Source organism: Plectropomus leopardus, chromosome 11 (assembly GCF_026936395.1).
Source record: "Plectropomus leopardus strain MGB_pleo_1.0 chromosome 11, ASM2693639v1, whole genome shotgun sequence".
Taxonomy (NCBI): domain Eukaryota; kingdom Metazoa; phylum Chordata; class Actinopteri; order Perciformes; family Serranidae; genus Plectropomus; species Plectropomus leopardus.
The window spans coordinates 36,734,180-36,753,860 of record NC_142186.1 but is presented as its reverse complement, the minus strand read 5'-3'; the positions used below and the strand labels follow the sequence as shown (position 1 = coordinate 36,753,860).

At 43.2% G+C, this 19,681-nt stretch overlaps 2 protein-coding genes across 3 annotated transcripts in view; both read right to left on the bottom strand.

Moving 5' to 3' along the window:
* The window catches only part of bnipl (BCL2 interacting protein like), an 11,438-nt gene extending 5,682 nt beyond the window's left edge, over window positions 1-5,756 (bottom strand). The window contains exons 1-4 of one of the 2 annotated variants that reach the window (XM_042490099.2): window positions 5,565-5,756; window positions 1,768-1,848; window positions 404-471; window positions 30-284 (exon numbers count right to left, since the gene is read on the bottom strand). In XM_042490099.2, the coding sequence (XP_042346033.1) occupies window positions 30-284; window positions 404-471; window positions 1,768-1,848; window positions 5,565-5,608 (448 nt within the window). In that variant the 5' untranslated portion in view covers window positions 5,609-5,756. Of the gene's footprint in view, window positions 1-29; window positions 285-403; window positions 472-1,767; window positions 1,849-2,736; window positions 2,884-5,564 lie in introns of those variants that run through there. The other variant, XM_088084795.1, reaches the window with a different exon arrangement.
* Window positions 5,757-6,774: 1,018 nt separating this feature from the next.
* Window positions 6,775-19,092, bottom strand: prune1 (prune exopolyphosphatase 1). Its single transcript, XM_042490812.2, has 9 exons — window positions 18,641-19,092; window positions 17,766-17,873; window positions 17,490-17,692; window positions 16,287-16,471; window positions 11,564-11,722; window positions 11,371-11,462; window positions 11,103-11,261; window positions 10,014-10,104; window positions 6,775-9,752 (listed from the first exon to the last, which is right to left on the bottom strand). The coding sequence occupies exons 1-9, from the start codon at window positions 18,677-18,679 to the stop codon at window positions 9,505-9,507; spliced, it is 1,284 nt and encodes a 427-aa protein (XP_042346746.2). The 5' UTR covers window positions 18,680-19,092; the 3' UTR covers window positions 6,775-9,504.
* Between the last annotated feature and the right edge of the window lie 589 nt (window positions 19,093-19,681).

The following is a 19,681-nucleotide window of genomic DNA, read 5'->3' as shown; positions in this document are numbered from 1 at the left end:
CTGTCTGTCTGTCTGTCTGTCTGTCTCACCCTCCCACTCCAGCTCGTGGTGGCTGTCTGGCAGCGTTCCCGTCTCGCTGCCTGACGGCGTCTCCAGAGCCTCCAGGTTGATGTCCAGTGACAGCGTCTCATCCGGCGTTGTTGACAGCGCAGCGGCTGAGAAACCATCGTTGCTCGGGTCGTGAGAGTCTCTGCGGCCCAAAGTGAGGCTGAGCGACGGCGCCACCAGGCGCTTCTTTCCCCCGCCCCCGACCGTTCCTGATAGGGCGAGGGTGGTGGGCGGGGCTGAGGGGAGAGCGTGACGACACAAGATTATATTTGGAATATATATGTTCCTGTCTCTCACTTCCTGTTCATCTTCATCATTTGGTTCAAAACATAAAACAAAAGTGTTTTCAGGTCACCTGGTCGCTGCCCGCCGCCCGTCGGGCTCTCTGCCTCCTCTGGACTCCCACAATCCTCTGGGAGAGGCCTGAACCAAAAAATGTAAGGGTTAATTTACACATGAAGATCAGTTTTCTGGTTCGTCCTCAGTCTGTAAAAACTGCTGAGCGTAACGTTTGTATAATAAAGTTATAAAATGTTCCTTCATGTGCCGTTATTAAATTAATGAAGACTAAAATAAAAACAGAACTCTCAAAAGTCAAATGGTTATTTTTCACTTTTACTTTTCTACTTTAGTATCAGCTAGGGCGATAAAACTGTAACGATATCAATCACGAAATTTAAATATTAGATGTATAAAATAGAATGTGGATCGAACGCATTGCAGCCATGTTTTGACGGACATCAGGAACAGCCAATGATAATAAGAACAGCGCCGCAGCGAACCAAATGCATGCGACTAAACTTAATTAAAATTATGATAATAACATGATATTTCATTATGATACTGAATCAATAACAGGTTTTTGTAAAGATGATGAGAGCAGTTTGAGAGCAGAACAGATCTGAGCCGAAGGAGGAAACCTTCAGCAACAATCAGTTTTCACCTTTCAGCCACAGAACGTGAGATAAGAAGAACAAACAAAGTGTGCTGGTTTCAATCTGAACGCTCAGTCTCTCTTCATAAAACACTTCAACACATCAATCTGAAACGGCCTCATGTGGTCTCATAAAAATGAAAATAAAAGTACTGAAAGGCTCAGTTAACATACAATCGAACATGTAACCTTCCAGCTGCACAACGTGAGATAAGATCAACAAACAAAGTCTGCTGGTTTCAATCTGAACTATTAAGAAATATATTTATATGAGCAAAGTAAGCAACAATAAATTAAAATAAAATGTCTAAATACAAGTAAGTCGTCTATAAGTTGAAAACTATAGAAACAGTACAAAGAATGCTAAATGGATATGATTGTGTACAGTATGTGCATATTTGTGTTTTAAATACTGCAGTGTGTCTGTTCATTTGTTGTAAAAATAAAAACACTGAAAGGGTGAAATATGATGAATATAGCATAGAAAATGTAACAGTAAATAAGTAAAATATCTGTTATTCTTTGAAACAGCGTTAAATCGCAGTGTATGCTTCCTTTGCTATCTGACAGTGAATGTTTGAGTCTTTAACTCTTTCCTGTTCACTTTATGCAGCTGAACTGAGTAAGACGACTGATTTTTACAAACACCTGTGGCACGTCTGTCCGTCCTGAGAGACGGATCCCTCCTCGGTCGCTCTTCCGGAGGTTTCCGTCATTTATCCCCCGTTAACGCCCTCTGAGGCATTACCGAGTTATGATACTGAGAACTGACACTGAACTCTGACCTGGGGAAGCCGTCGTCCTGCCACTCCTCCCTCAGCTCCATGTCCTGGATGTTGGCGTTGGCCGAAGCCTCTACAGGAGCCCTGCAGGGACAAAACAAACATCAGTGAAAATCTGCATGTCTGAGTCAATGACATTAATTATTAGATAAGAAGTGAACAAACAGGTGTGACATCTTAAAGTGGCCAAATACTTCCTCTGAGATCACAATGAGGAGTCTGATCTCTGAAGTAGTATTCAGACACTTTACTGAAGTATAAGTACTACCACAGAGTAAAAGTATTCAAGATGTAAGATAAAGTTTTAGCTCAGATGTTAAAAACACACACTTCAAAACTATCTTATTGGAGAAAATAGTAATAACAACAATAACAATAATCATTTCTGAACTCAAGTAAAAGTTAATGAAAGTACTTGTTATGCACCAGGATGTGCATTTTTACATATTATTGTTAAATTATTAATCAATCAATGAATCATTTTTTAACAGAAATAATAAATAAGTGATGCTTTACGCACAGTCATCTGGATTCATCTGAAACTGTGAAACAACTTCAAGACTTTTTATATGTAAAATGTTTATTTGTAAAGTAGCACAAAGTAAATAACGTGGAGTAAATGTACACGTTAGTGTCCTCTGTTTTACTGCTGTGAGAAAACTCAGGGACGCTCTGAACTGGAACATCTGCTGATTCAACTCAACCAGTAACTCAACCAGTAACTCTTTCACTCTCTCTCTCTCTCTCTCTCTCTCTCTCTCTCTCTCTCACACACACACACACACACACACACACACACACACACACACACACACACACACACACACACACACACACACGTCACAAAAAGCCCCGAATTCCTGAGTTCCACCCGGTTCTCTCTCTGACACCAGACTCCGTTCACTTTTCGATCATTTGAAGCTTCTTCCTGGTTTTCCTGTTGAACTAAAGATGCGGGCAGGTGCCTCTCACCTGTCAGCTCTCGGCAGGTAACACACGTCAGTTCAGCATGCGGCCGAACCGGCGAGCGGCTTCTCATTCCAATAAAATCTGAATCAGAACGGGACTGAACGAACCGGCCTGACTGCTCCGACTCTGATTGTTCAGAGTCACATCTGAGCAGGTGAGGAGGGGCGGAGCTCTTTTGTTCCTCTGTTTGTTGTTACTGAAGCAGAAGGTCAAGACACACCCACCCAGCTACGAACCACACCTGTGTGGACGAGTGTGTGTGTGTGTGTGTGTGTGTGTGTGTGTGTGTGTGTGTGTGTGTGTGTGTGTGTGTGTGTGTGTATGTGTATACAGGTCACACATAAGGAGATCAGGTGTGGGACATCCTTCTCAGGTGTGTGTGTGTGTGTGTGTGTGTGTGTGTGTGTGTGTGGGTGTTAAGTTTCCAGTGTGGTGCCTTCAGGGTCTGACTGTAGAAACCTCAGACTCTCAGCAGGGTTCTGTGTCCTCTGAGCTCTTGCAGGTGTTCTTCTTACCTGTCCATGTGATGGTTCTTCGGCAGGTTCTAGAGGAGGTTCCAGGGTTCTTGCAGGTGTTCAAATAGACTTCCAGTGGTGCTTAAGTGTGAATCAACTCTCCTTAATGCCTTAAAAGTTCTGTACTTTTAAACCTGGACTCTATTTTTTCATGTTTTTGTGTCTTGATGACTAACAGGAACAACATTATTATAAACTAACCATGATTTAAGAGAACATGTATGTAACGGCTCTAAGCACGTTTGCACCGTCAACGTCCATCCACCGAAAGTGTCTGTTTTTGCCACTGACAGGCTCAGATTATTCTGTCTGATGACATAATAGAAAATAGGCAGTCCTCTTTGCTAAAGAGTAAGATCCTTTTTGTTTGACTAGAAACATCGCCTTAATTGCAATTGCCAGTTCTACCAGACTCCATTTAAATACACAGCAATTTTAGTGTGAAGAGAGGCAGCAAATATTCACATCACACTGGGTGAATTAAGGGTTAATTTCAACCACATCACAGTTGGTGATTATTGGAACAGAGGAGAGCAGAACCATAGTGGTTGTCTGAGTTTTATTTTGTTATTTTCGACCTTGAATGAAGTGTGTTTTATGATGATAAAATAGGTGTTTTTTAAATGAAGTCTGGTGGGTTTGGGGGGTCTGTTTCTACGTCCACAAAAAGGATCTTACTCGTTTACAAAAAGGTCCGTCTCTGTAGGGATCCTCCGCACGATGCTGCAGGAAAACTTGAGGTTTTCAGTGGCAGAAAGGAGCGTTTTCAGTGGACGTGGACTGAAGGTGCCAAAAGTCCCGAGAGGGTACACTGCAGCTCGAGGATGCAGCCCTCCAGCTCAGGACTGGAACTCTTTTCAAAAATATTCTTGTTTCCGTCACTCAGACGCACAAAAAACAGAAGAAAGGATACACGTTGAAAAATACTGAACTTACACTTTAAGGTGATCCCAGGGTCCTTGAGTCCAACAGTCTTGAGAGGGACGGGTCCACAGATGTGGAGGAAAGTCCAGGTTTTTATGTGGGGCTCAGGAGCTCTTTAGGAAGGGTCTACAGGAGGTTCCAGAGGAGAGACCACAGGGTCTTGAAAAGGAGGCTGAGGAGGCTCCAGGCTTCACAAGTGGGATTTAGAGGTTCTTTGGGAAGTTCCAGGACTTCTTGATGAGGGTCAGTGTTTCTTAGAGATCCCAGGGTCTTTGAAAATGAGTCTAAGCGTTCCTTTAAAAGACCCCAGTGTCCTTGAAAGTGTAAGAGTTCTTTAGGAGGTTCCAGGGATGCTCAAGAAGGTTCCACGTGTCCTGAGAGGGGCATGTAGTTTAGGTCCAGGTTCTTAAGTGGGACTCAGGGGTTCCTAAGGAGTTTCCAGGGTCCTTGAGTGGGGTTCAGAGGTTCTTTAAGAGGGTTCAGGACTTCCTGATGAGAGTCAGTGTTCCTTAAAGAGATCCCAGGGTCTCTGAAAATGTTTTGGGGTTCTTAAGGAGATTCAAGGAGTGCTCATTAAGGTTCCAGGTCCTTTCAGGTTCAGGTTACAAGACAAGAGTCCAGTTTTCCTGAGGGGGGTCCAGAGGAGCTTGAGGAGGCTTGGAAGCTCTTGTAAAAGGTTCCAAGGGTGCTGGAAAAGGTTTAGATCCAGGATCCATGAAGTGGATTCTGGTGGAAGCGACCCAGAAACGAGGAGCGCTAAAGTCGGGACTGATTTCCTGATCAGTCTGATTGATCACCTGATCCATCGGTGATCAGACGCAGTTTTAAATAAAGCTGCCTCCCTCTCTTCTTTGAATAAACTTTATTTGTGTTGTCTGAACAAGCGGATCTCGGTTCAGTGTTTATCGTTAAAAGTTCTGTTCTTCTACACTAAAGATGAAACCTTTTCGTGAGTGAAACCAACGAATCAGAGAAATTAAAAATCTCTGTTCAGGTTTGGAGGGGAAACACCGTCTGCGCCGGTCGTCATGGAAACAGCAGTTTTCAGTCTGAGGTGATGAAAGCAGTGTTCAAACAGACGACGCCAGACCAGATTACCGATCCAGGACTCGTCTGAGGAGTCACAGCAGGCCGCTCAGAGCGTCGCGTCAGAAACACTGACACGGCGAGCAGCGAACGCATCACTGCGGCCCCTTCACTGACCGTCAGGAGGAACCAACGCCGGCTCCAAAAACACAGAACTAAACTTCCTCTTTTTACTGGTACAGGAAACACACACACACACACACACACACACACACACACACACACACACACACACACACACACACACTGCGCTGGTTGTGAAACCTGAAGATCTGTTGGTGTTTGAGTTTTAAATATTAAACGTACCTGTTCTCGGCGTACCTGTCCGTGTGCCCGGCGGGGGAGCTCATGATGTCACGGTGATGTCACAGCGTGTTCTGACCACCATGGGTGAGCGTCCGGACGTCTGTGTGTGTGTGTGTGTGTGTCTCTGGGGGAGTTCCTGCTCTGACTCAGTGTGACTCGCCCTCTCGCTCGTCTCTCTCTCTCTCGCCGCCCGACAGGTTCAGCTGCATTTCACAGCAGAGCCGCCCTCTGATTGGTCGATGCTCACCTGCTCTGAGCAGACAGGTGAGGTGGCAGGTCAGCTTCACTTTGACTTTATTATTATTAAAAATCAGCTGCGGAGGACATTGGGAGCAGGGGGAAGTGCCCTCAGGGTCCTGCTGCCCGCCTGCTTTAACGTCAGGTTTTTAGAAAAGTCCGGCAGCACAAACACAAACAGGAAACACGAGAAAAACATTTAAACTGAGTTAACGGGACAAACATTTAACTTCAAATCCAACCGTCCACAGAGGCTTCAATTAGTCACTCAAAAGTGTAATTCATACTTAAAAACTGAAGACTTGATTTCTTGCTCTTATCTCTGAATTATAAAGTCAATACATTTTGAGCAGTTTCTTACAATTACGACGTCAATGAAAAGATTATTTATAATTACTGGTACACTAGTATTAGTATTTTTTTTTAAGACGGAAAATATTTACAAAAAAAGCACATAAAATTTTCACCTAAATTACAATTTCAGGTGTCTCAGAATAATAATACATTTTGACATCTCTGATCAAAATTTTGAATCTTGATAAATTAAGTTAAAGCTTTCCATAATCTAGTTTCTTAACCTGAAATAGTAAAAAAGGAATAATATAAAAAAACAAAACATTGACTCTTCCTTCTACAATGAAAGCAAAATCTTTTGAAGATCTACTTTCTAAAATTAACAAAAAATAAGATTTAGCCTCTTTACTTTCTGAACTAAAAAAAATCCTTCAAAAATCTACTTAAATTAAAACAAACAAGATAAAATAAGCATTTGACTGTTTACTTTCATAAATTAGACTTACCTTTAAATAAATTACTGTATCATGATATTTACTGTTACCAAAATATTACATAACATAAATAGAAAATACATAAATACATTTAATCAGCAGCAAAAAACCCAAAACACAATAAATGCTTCAGGATTCCTCTGATCTCCTGCAACATCTGCAAAAAGAAATGAATCAACAGGAAGTTCAAAACGTCAAACTTTAATGATTGTCGTTCACTTCGTGTTTAAACAGATTCAGGTCACTCTGGACGAGTTTATCTAACACTGATGATTTTATTTACTAAATCTGTTCCGATAAACAATTTCAAACAGGTTTGAAAGGATCATTAACGTCACAATACTGCCGTCATGTGACGGCGACGGCTGTCACGCACCTTTACGGACAAAAACAGGTCGATACAAACGCCAACCAACAGCTGTTGATGTTTGAGGCAACGGGGTCAAAGGTCAGGAGAAGTGTTTAAAGAGGACCTATTGTACTCATTTCCAGGTTCATTCTTGTATTTTGGGTTTTTCCTCAAACATGTTTACATGTTCTAATGTTCACTTTAAAAGCACTTTATTTTCCTTAAATTATGCTGAGTCGCCTGTATTTACCCTCCGTCCGAAATGCTCCGTTTCCGCGCCTGTCTCTTTAAGACCTAACCCTGAAAAGCAAAGTCTGCTCTGATTTGTCAGTGTTTTCGGATTTTGTGCGTCGCTGCATCGTCACCAAAGCCGCTGAACGACATAAACAGAGAAAAGCTTTATTTTTTTTTTTTACTGCGAATGATCACCAATAAAAGCGTCAGCGACATGTTCCCTGATGTTAGCACGCAGCTACATTTAGCGTGTAGATAGCATGTTGTAAACACGTGTAGCGTGACTGAAGCAGATGAGCGTGTAAAGAAATCAGTCGTGAGCAGAAAAACCTAAGGGTCGACAGATTATCGAATTTAACAATTATCTGTATCAGCATTTTATTTTAATGATTGCCTATAAAAATGTATTTATTAAAGAATCAAAGAACGTATCAGCATGGGAGGAACTTTTACTTTGTAAAATCTCAGGGAGCTATTTTTATTTATTTATTTTTTATTTAAATTTTCACCTGACTTTAAAAAAAAAAAAGAAGCTGTATATGATGTTGAACATTTTGACTAAACGTTTCCTAAAGGCGTTCAAACAAAGTTTGTGTTGGAGTTTGTTAAATTTTAATTCTAAATATTATATATATTGTAAATGCATATTGGTTCCAAATATCTGTTTTCGGCCTCATTAACTCATTTAACTTCCTTAGTATCGGTATCTGAAACACCAAAATCAGCCAAACCCTAAAAAATCTGTTAATGCCTGAGATTTTACTCTCACACAAGTTTACCTCATTATTTGAAACTTTGGCCCGTTTCGTACGACACTGCTGAGTTATATTTAGGTCAAAAAAATTAGGAAAAGTATTTTTCCCTTTGAAGGCTGCGAGCTGCTGCAGCGCCTGCAGGCAACAGATCAGCTGAAAAAACCCGCGGACAGAAAAAACGGTCATTTGAAGAAAAAAAAAACTCCTTTTGTTCCTCTTGTCACTTCCTGTTGCTGCATCCTGCCTGTTTCACAATAAAATCCCTCCAATGGTTCAGGGTCTCTTGCCTAAAACACTTATTGTGAAACTCCAACAGGAAGTGTTTGATTAAAGTGAAATCAGCATTTGTCCGTTAGGTAAGGTTAGGGTTAAAATGGTTTCTGCCTGAGAGCCCTGAAGGCCAACTTGTACCGTGTGCGTGAAATCACAGTGATCACATGACCACAGGCAGGTAAAGGTGTGACGAACTCTCTATCAGTCGAACCGTTTAATCAGTTTTAAAACACGACCACCGGGCGAAGTGACTGACGGAAAGGTGTGACGTCACTCCTGATAACAGTGATGCCTGTGACATCACCGCAGCCAGGTGATGTCACAGGCGTCCACCAGGTCACTGTGACAATACTGCCAGGCGCGGTTACACCGATGAACACGTAACAGACTTCCCACCTGTGCCGCCTCCACACTGAGGTGTAGAAGAAGAAACACTTTTGATTTGTTCTTTAGTCCACCGTGTTTGTGTGTTCAAAAACGAAACGCTGAATAAATACTGAGTCTCGAAACGACACAACAAAGCCGATTAAACGTAAACGCGTGAATCAAATACTGTTCTGTGGAGAGAAAAAACAAACTTTCTAAACTTTATTTAAACACTATTTCATCAGCTGCTCCTCATTAATAAGGTCTCAATTAGCTGAGAGAAAAATTAACTTTTGCTGCTGCAACTATTCTGAAGAACAATTCATGATTTCAGATATTTTTCAAACTAAGAAAAGTTTGATTAAATGTGAGAATTAGCAGTTCTTTTAGTTCATTAAAACTAAATAATATTTTTGGTTATTTAACATTTCAGTGAACAGAATTTCTGTGTGTTTGGCATTTTTCACCGTTTTCTGACGATTAATCAATTAATCGAGAAAATGATCAACTGAGCTCTGATGATAATAATAAAATAATAATAATAATATCAAAAATAACCATAATAATAGTTAGCTACAGCACCATCACATAAGATGTCACTTTTTACACTGAAAACACATTTAAATCATAAATTTCAGATCCAAACAAGTTCGGTGTAAATGCGCGACGTCCTTAATGTATTTGCATTTTATTTTGAAGGCTAAAGGAAGTTGTTCCAGATGTTTTCAGTTCTCTGAATGTTCCAGATGTTGTTGACGGTGTGTTTGAGTCGGTCCGTTAAATCAGACGTCAGACTGGACGTGTTGACGTCGTCCGTGTGTTTAATCTGTGAGTATAAACTCCTTAGAGATGTTTGTGATGTCGTCTCTGCGGTACCTTCATCATCCGAGAGACGGACAGACAGGCGTCCCGATGATGGACGGGTGACAGCGGACAGGTCAGAGGTCAGAGGTCATGCTGCTGAACTTCTCTTCCAGCGCCTGAGCGCTGATGTGCGGCAGGCCGTCGTCCAGAGGACAGCCCTCCACCAGACTGTTCATCGGGGTCGGAGGGACCCGAGAATCGTCCTCCTCCTCCTCCTCCATGTCTCCCAGGCGACTGTCTCCAAGGCAACCGTCTCTGTCCCGCTCCTTCAGGAAGTCTTTAACAATGGGGAGGAGCTTCTTACGAGACGCCAGCGTGTTCCCTTTAGAAAAGCACAAAGAGAGGATAATTAAACGCTTAAAGTCGTCTCTTCTTACATATTTTACTTTATTATAGAAACAATCTGATATTTTATTATATTATTATTTTAGACGCTATGTTGTTATTAACCGACACCAAACGAGACGTCGCACCTTAAATTCTGTTTCAATGTTTCAAGGAAACATGTTAGAGATGGAAACAAAACACCATTTTCAGATCGAATGTGCACCTGGCTGCAGCTGTAAAAGGGGGAGGAGTTTACCTTGCTGATAGGCTGTGATATGTGGATGGGGGCTGCTGATTGGACAGAGGTTGAGGGCGGGGTTACTGGCCTGTTCCAGGTAGAGGCTCACCTGGGGAGGGAAGACACCTGAGCTGTCATGGAAACTCATCGTGATATAAGATAACGTCACAGACGGAGCACTTCTGTAGAATCAGCAGCTGCAGATGCCTCCGGGTCTGTGAACGCCGCGTTACGACGGTGCTGACGACTCCTCCGGGACACAAACAATACCCACCCAGTCTATTTCTACTGGACACGGAAAGCAGCCGCATCAAGTCATGCAGCAGTGCATCCAGTCAATATTCAAAATAAAATGCCTTGCACGGACTCGGGATCATGTTTCACTTGACTAAAACTGAACATCAACAGTCTCGTTCTACGTCCATCAGCACGCCGTTTCCTGTCCAGCAGGAGCATTAATGCTCCTGCTGGACAGCCACTGGACACGAAATAGACAGAAACATAATGATTACAAACAGCACTGTATTTTTAACAAAAACACAGTTAAAATCTCCTACATATCTAAGCCTATCTTCAGTCATAACTGTAAGAAACTGAATTATTATTACTGAATTTTAATTATTCATCTGTATAATTAATAGAATGTGTTTAACTAAAACAGACAAATCTTCAATCTATTCCATGTTTAATGTAATGTTTTATTATTCTGATCTGTACAATTATCAAGATGAGCATGTTTTTTTTCACTGAAACACGGACAAAATTCGTTAATTTTCTCCGTTCATGGCTGGACTGCAGACCGCAGCACAACAAAGACTAAAAACATCAACAAACAGAAAAGGAAAGCGTTTATAAATGCAGACGAGTCGGAAAAGTGACCACAAAATCACTGGAAAATGACGAAATAAGCATGATCTCAGCAAGTCTGCGGCCTGCAGCCGGCAGGAGGCTTCACTTCTAAAACGCTCATGGATGTAGTATATAGAGCCGCGTGGAGGACGAAGCATAACAGCGCCGCAGACGTAATGCCGACGACACTCTGCTGGTGCAATGGAGGCATGAGCATCTGAGGAGGACGCAGCAGAGCCGGTACTCTGCGGTGTGTACCTGTTTCCTGCAGGTGGCGCTGTGGCTGTACACAGCGAGTTCTCTGATTGGCTCTTTGCTCTCGGTGAAGGAGATGGTCATCAGCAGCAGGAGGTCGTATCCAAATTTCAGACAGAAATCTGAGAGCTCTGCCTCCAACTCCGCCCCCTGCAGGAAGTCCTGACACACACACAGTAACACACACTTTACTGTGACTGTAGTACTGTGTGGTGCAGAGTAGTACAGTTCGTAGTTATAGAATATATTACAATGTGTAGTACAGACCGACCTGCAGAGTGATGTAGAGAACAGAGATGGCGACATTCAAACTTCCTGAAACAGCTTTCATGTCCTTCAACAACATCTGCTCAGTGTTGAGACCTGAGGAAAAAATACTGAAAATAAAACTACAAACGCTAAAATACAGCTGTACAAAGATGATGTACTGCAGTAAATAACTCAAGCACAGTTTCCTAACTCACCTGAGACGTCAAACTTGGCGTTCTGCAGCATCTGGAAGAGAGCGCCCCTCGGTGGCAGAGCGGGGAAACGAGACTCCAACTCTGCAGCGACCTCGCTGTCTTTAGGAGTCACTTTACCTGCTGCAGGAGCCATGTTGACACAGTCCAACACCACCGCCGCTACACACCGAGATACACACAGTTACACACCGAGATACACACCGAGATACACACAGTTACACACCGAGATACACACCGAGATACACACAGTTACACACCGAGATACACACCGAGATACACACAGTTACACACCGAGATACACACAGATACACACCCAGATACACACCGAGATACACACCGAGATACACACAGTTACACACCGAGATACACACAGTTACACACCGAGATACACACCGAGATACACACAGAGACACACACAGTTACACACCGAGATACACACAGTTACACACCGAGATACACACAGTTACACACCGAGATACACACCGAGATGCACACCGAGATACACACAGTTACACACCGAGATACACACCGAGATACACACAGTTACACACCGAGATACACACAGCGAAACACACCGAGATACACACAGTTACACACCAAGATACACACAGCGATACACACCGAGATACACACAGAGATACACACAGTTACACACCAAGATACACACAGTTACACACCAAGATACACACAGTTACACACCGAGATACACACCGAGATATACACAGTTACACGCAGAGATACACACAGAGATACACACAGTTACACACAGAGATACACAGTGAGACACACAGAGATACACACCGAGATACACACCGAGATACACACAGTTACACACAGAGATACACACAGTTACACACAGAGATACACACAGAGATACACACAGTTACACACCGAGATACACACCGAGATGCACACTGAGATACACACAGTTACACACCGAGATACACACCGAGATACACACAGTTACACACCGAGATACACACCGAGATACACACCGAGATACACACAGTTACACACCGAGATACACACCGAGATACACACCGAGATACACACAGTTACACACCGAGATACACACAGATACACACCGAGATACACACCGAGATACACACCGAGATGCACACCGAGATACACACCGAGATACACACCAAGATACACACAGTTACACACCGAGACACACACCGAGATACACACCGAGATACACACAGAGACACACACAGTTACACACCGAGATACACACCGAGATACACACAGTTACACACCGAGATACACACAGTTACACACCGAGATACACACCGAGATACACACCGAGATACACACAGTTACACACCGAGATACACACAGTTACACACCGAGATACACACCGAGATACACACAGAGATACACACAGTTACACACCGAGATACACACAGTTACACACCGAGATACACACAGATACACACCGAGATACACACCGAGATACACACCGAGATACACACAGTTACACACCGAGATACACACCGAGATACACACAGTTACACACCGAGATACACACAGCGAAACACACCGAGATACACACAGTTACACACCAAGATACACACAGCGATACACACCGAGATACACACAGAGATACACACAGTTACACACCAAGATACACACAGTTACACACCAAGATACACACAGTTACACACCGAGATACACACCGAGATATACACAGTTACACGCAGAGATACACACAGAGATACACACAGTTACACACAGAGATACACAGTGAGACACACAGAGATACACACCGAGATACACACCGAGATACACACAGTTACACATAGAGATACACACAGTTACACACAGAGATACACACAGAGATACACACAGTTACACACCGAGATACACACCGAGATGCACACTGAGATACACACAGTTACACACCGAGATACACACCGAGATACACACAGTTACACACGAGATACACACCGAGATACACACCCAGATACACACTGTGACACACCGAGATACACACCGAGATACACACCGAGATACACACAGTTACACACCGAGATACACACAGTTACACACCGAGATACACACCGAGATACACACCGAGATGCACACCGAGATACACACCGAGATGCACACCAAGATACACACAGTTACACACCGAGACACACACCGAGATACACACCGAGATACACACCGAGATACACACAGTTACACACCGAGATACACACCGAGATACACACCGAGATACACACAGTTACACACCGAGATACACACAGCGAAACACACCGAGATACACACAGCGAAACACACCGAGATACACACAGTTACACACCGAGATATACACCGAGATACACACAGTTACACACCGAGATACACACCAAGATACACACAGCGATACACACCGAGATACACATAGAGATACACACAGTTACACACCAAGATACACACAGTTACACACCGAGATACACACCGAGATACACACAGTTACACACCGAGATACACACAGATACACACACAGATACACACAGTTACACACCGAGATACACACCGAGATACACACAGTTACACACCGAGATACACACAGATACACACCGAGATACACACAGATACACACCGAGATACACACCGAGATACACACAGTTACACACCGAGATACACACAGCGAAACACACCGAGATACACACAGTTACACACCGAGATATACACCGAGATACACACAGTTACACACCGAGATACACACCAAGATACACACAGCGATACACACCGAGATACACACAGAGATACACACAGTTACACACCAAGATACACACAGTTACACACCGAGATACACACCGAGATACACACAGTTACACACCGAGATACACACCGAGATACACACAGTTACACACCGAGATACACACCGAGATACACACAGCGAAACACACCGAGATACACACAGTTACACACCAAGATACACACCGAGATACACACAGTTACACACCGAGATACACACCAAGATACACACAGCGATACACACCGAGATACACACAGTTACACACCAAGATACACACAGTTACACACCAAGATACACACAGTTACACACCGAGATACACACCGAGATATACACAGTTACACGCAGAGATACACAGATATACACAGTTACACGCAGAGATACACACAGAGATACACAGTGAGACACACAGAGATACACACCGAGATACACACAGTTACACATAGAGATACACACAGTTACACACAGAGATACACACCGAGATACACACAGTTACACACCGAGATACACACCGAGATACACACAGTTACACACCGAGATACACACCGAGATGCACACCGAGACACACACAGTTACACACCGAGATACACACCGAGATACACACAGTTACACACCGAGATACACACCGAGATACACACCGAGATACACACCGAGATACACACAGTTACACACCGAGATACACACAGAGATACACACCGAGATGCACACCGAGATACACACAGTTACACACCGAGATACACACCGAGATACACACAGTTACACACCGAGATACACACAGCGAAACACACCGAGATACACACAGTTACACACCGAGATATACACCGAGATACACACAGTTACACACCGAGATACACACAGCGATACACACCGAGATACACAGAGATACACACAGTTACACACCAAGATACACACAGTTACACACCGAGATACACACCGAGATATACACAGTTACACGCAGAGATACACACAGAGATACACACAGTTACACACAGAGATACACAGTGAGACACACAGAGATACACACCGAGATACACACCGAGATACACACAGTTACACACAGAGATACACACAGAGACACACCGAGATACACACAGAGATACACAGTGAGACACACAGAGATACACACCGAGATACACACAGAGATACACACAGTTACACATAGAGATACACACAGAGATACACATAGTTACACACAGAGATACACACAGTTACACACAGAGATACACAGTGAGACACACAGAGATACACACCGAGATACACACAGAGATACACACAGTTACACATAGAGATACACACAGTTACACACAGAGATACACACAGAGATACACACAGTTACACATAGAGATACACACAGTTACACACAGAGATACACACCGAGATACACACAGTGAGACACAGAGATACACACAGTGAGACACACAGACATACACACAGAGATACACACAGTGAGACACACAGAGATACACACAGTGAGACACACAGAGATACACACCGAAATACACACAGTGAGACACACAGAGATACACACAGAGATACATACAGAGATACACACAGAGATACACACAGTGAGACACACAGAGGTACACACAGAGATACATACAGAGATACACACAGAGATACACACAGTGAGACACACAAAGATACACACAGAGATACACACAGTGAGACACACAGAGATACACACAGAGATACACACAGCGAGACACACAGTGATACACACAGAGATACACACAGATACATATTAACACACACAGTATATACACACTATGGACCTGTTCAGGTGTTTTGAGGAGGTATTCAGGTGCTGTGAGGAGGTGCTCAGGTGCTATGAGGAGGTGTTCAGGTGCTGTGAGGAGGTGCTCAGGTGTTATGAGGAGGTGCTCAGGTGCTATGAGGAGGTGCTCAGGTGCTATGAGGAGGTGCTCAGGTGCTATGAGGAGGTGTTCAGGTGTTATGAGGAGGTGTTCAGGTGTTTACCGTAGAGCAGTTGAGCGATCTGTTGGTCCAGGATCTCCGGAGCTTTCTGGATGATGCATTCTGTTACCAAGGTCGTGCAGGATCCCACCATCTCCACGGTAACAGGACAGGAGGGGGAGGGCTGTCTCTCCAGCAGGTGATGGTCGATCACCTGCACCACCGCCCCCTCCAGGTCGCTGTCTGAACTGCAGGACAGACACAGGCTGATGAGACAGGTGTGCTCACTCACCTGAGGAACCACACTGTGAGCAATCATGTTGTGGCCAGTAGAGCGCTGATATTCAACTTACGTCCACCGAGCCAAATCCGGCCACCGATAGCATACCGAGTGGAGCCATTTTCTAATTCACCATAAAAATAAAGTGATTCACACTGGGAACGGTTTTTGTACATTTGGTCTCCATAAGGTGCCAGAGTGCCCTAACCCTCCTGAAAAAGTCCAAAAATCCCAGAAATGTCCTAAAATCCTAAAAAAGCCCTAAAATCCCGGAAACCTCCTAAAATCCTAGAGAAGACCTAAAATCAACAAAATGTCCTCAAATCCTAGAAACATCCTAAAATCTACAAAATACAATCTTAGAAATGTCCTACAATCCTGAAAAAGCCTAAATCCTCAAAACATCTTAAATCCTAGAAATGTCCTAAAATCTGCAAAATGTCCTAAAATCCAAGAAACATCTTAAAATCCTGCTTATCCGTGCGGAGAGAGACAGTTTGTAAAACTGCTCCAGTCGAACACGTAGACATTTCCGTGCTGGAGCAGGCTGTCGCCCATTTCGGCGATGCATTCTGGTGTAAATAATTCATCCAAAGTCTTATTAAACCTGAAACTAACACAAAGTTGTCTGCAGAAGTCTAAAGAAGTCCCCTTTCACCTCTGCAAATGTGTTTCAGCGCTGTGGCTGTCAAACACTCAGCTGTTCGACAGTCAAAGCCCTTCACTGCATTTGGTTCTCCGCAGCACTATTCTTACTATCATTGACTAATTGTGATGTCTGTCAAAACATGGCTGGAACGCGTTCTATCTAAGTTCTATCGACAATGTCTCATGTTTTAATTGAGAAAAAGTTATTTCCCGGTTGATATCGTTATCGTTTTATCGCCCAGCCCTACCCCCAGTCAGAGCAAGTTGAGTTTCCAGTACTGGAGGCTCCTCGACTGGCTGAGCAGCCGTTGTGTCTACCTGTCAGGTGTCATGGTTACCTGGGAAGGACGTTGTGGTCTACCAGTGTCAGCCGCAGGCGGCCGGCTCTGTGAAGCGCTTTTAGATCCAGCTGGTCTCTGAACAGCAGGAGGTCTGGAGACAGAGCGACCTGTCTCAGCAGGAAGACGTTGTCTGAACGCAGCACCAGGTCTGACTGGCGGATGTTCAGCAGCGGGAGAACGAGCATCTCACCGTGAACGGTCTGAGAGAGAGAGAGGCTCAGGTACACATCCACTCTGAGGTCACACACCTGAACTGACGGGTCGGACACTCACCTTGGACAGGAAGTAGGCGTAGGTCAGAGCGCACACCATCGAGTCCACGTCACAGGCTTCGTTCCCCAAAACCACATGGACCCCAGAACCAGCCTGATCCAGGTCCTCCTGGATTTTATTTTATTTTTTTAAAAACATTGTATCAGCCAATATAAACTGAGGTTCTGAGAGACAGAAGCTCATCGGGGCATTAATAATACTATAAAACATGACTTTAAACAAACAGTACTACAAAAATCATGAATAAATAAACAATTAAGACACAAAAGTGGGAGCTGAGGCTGTATCACGAGGTTAACTCCTGAAGAGAGGACATTTGTCTCCAAATGTCTTGTGAAGACGTTTTTGTGCACTAAACATCTGATGATCAAACGATTAATCGAGAAAATAAACAACAGATTACCGACATAAACGTTATAATCGCTATATAAAAATGGTAATGACCATGCCTACATTATTCTTATTATTATTGTTGTTGTTGTTTTTATTATTATTAATATTATCCGTTTTAAAGTTCAAATATGTTGTTTTTTTTAATTACATGTTGTTCTCTGACCGGAAGTTTATTTTGAAAGGATGTCATGCTAACTGATGCTAATGCTAACTGACAAAACATTACAGAGCTGAGCAGTGTGTGTGTGTGTGTGTGTGTGTGTGTGTGTGTGTATTTCTGTCTATGTGTGTCTGTGTGTGTGTGTGTGTGTGTATTTCTGTCTATGTGTGTGTGTGTGTGTGTGTGTGTGTGTGTATTTCTGTCTATGTGTGTCTGTGTGTGTGTGTGTGTGTGTGTGTGTGTGTGTGTGTGTGTGTATTTCTGTCTATGTGTGTCTGTGTGTGTGTGTGTGTGTGTGTGTGTGTGTGTGTGTGTGTGTTACCTTCACGGCTCGGCGGCAGCTCGACAGAAACTCCTCCATCTTTCTGTTAGCCGTTAGCTGCTAGCTGTGACCGTCAGTTTACCCGCTAGCTGCTCCTCTAACCGGTTAACGGATTCGGTAAACGGTGACAGCCGGCTGACCGAGCAGCGTGCTGTTAGTCACACACACATACACACACACACGCACACACGCGTCACCGTTAGCTGTTAACGCATGACTGTCGGTAACGTGCTGGGTAAAAGGTCAGGAGGCCTTCAGGGTGCGGGGGAAACGTGGGAAATCCGAGCTTCTCTCTGCGCGTGACTGTGAGCAGAAGATAAACTGATTGGTTGATGTTTGATGTTTGCAGGTGAGGAGAGGACAGATGCGCGCTTCAGACATTTCTAACAAAAAAGAAAACAGACGCATACTCACTGTACATCACATTAAATCAGTCACACGCTGTAGATAATCAACCACTGCTGTAGATTATAATTTAAAACACTTTAACGTAATCTGTCACTGTCAACATAAATCTACACGCTGCTGTATGTAAAGAGTGAAGACATTTAAATATGCACCTGCACATGTACATAATCATATGCATTCAGCATTCTTTGTGCTATTTGTGTAATTTACAACTTAGAGACGATTTGTATATAGACATTTAATTTTAATTTACTGCTGGTCATTGATGCCATATATAGATATTCATATATATTAAATAATATATGTAGGCTACACACACACACACACACACACACACACATATAATCTTAAGCACTTTCCTTACTCAATTAAAATTAATATTCTAATCAATTAACAGTTATCTGAAAACAACGTACAAATTTTGCTTTTTTAAAACAATACACAAAGCGTTTTTTCCTCAACCAGAGCTCACAGATACATACTGCATATACTTTGAAAGCACTGCGTAGTCTATCAATTGATTGATGATATTTCCTGTTCATGTACAAAATGACAATAAATTAATTTTAGATGAATTGCTATCATCTCATAAGCGTCATGTCTTTTTTGTGTGAGTTTAGTTGACAAAAGCAA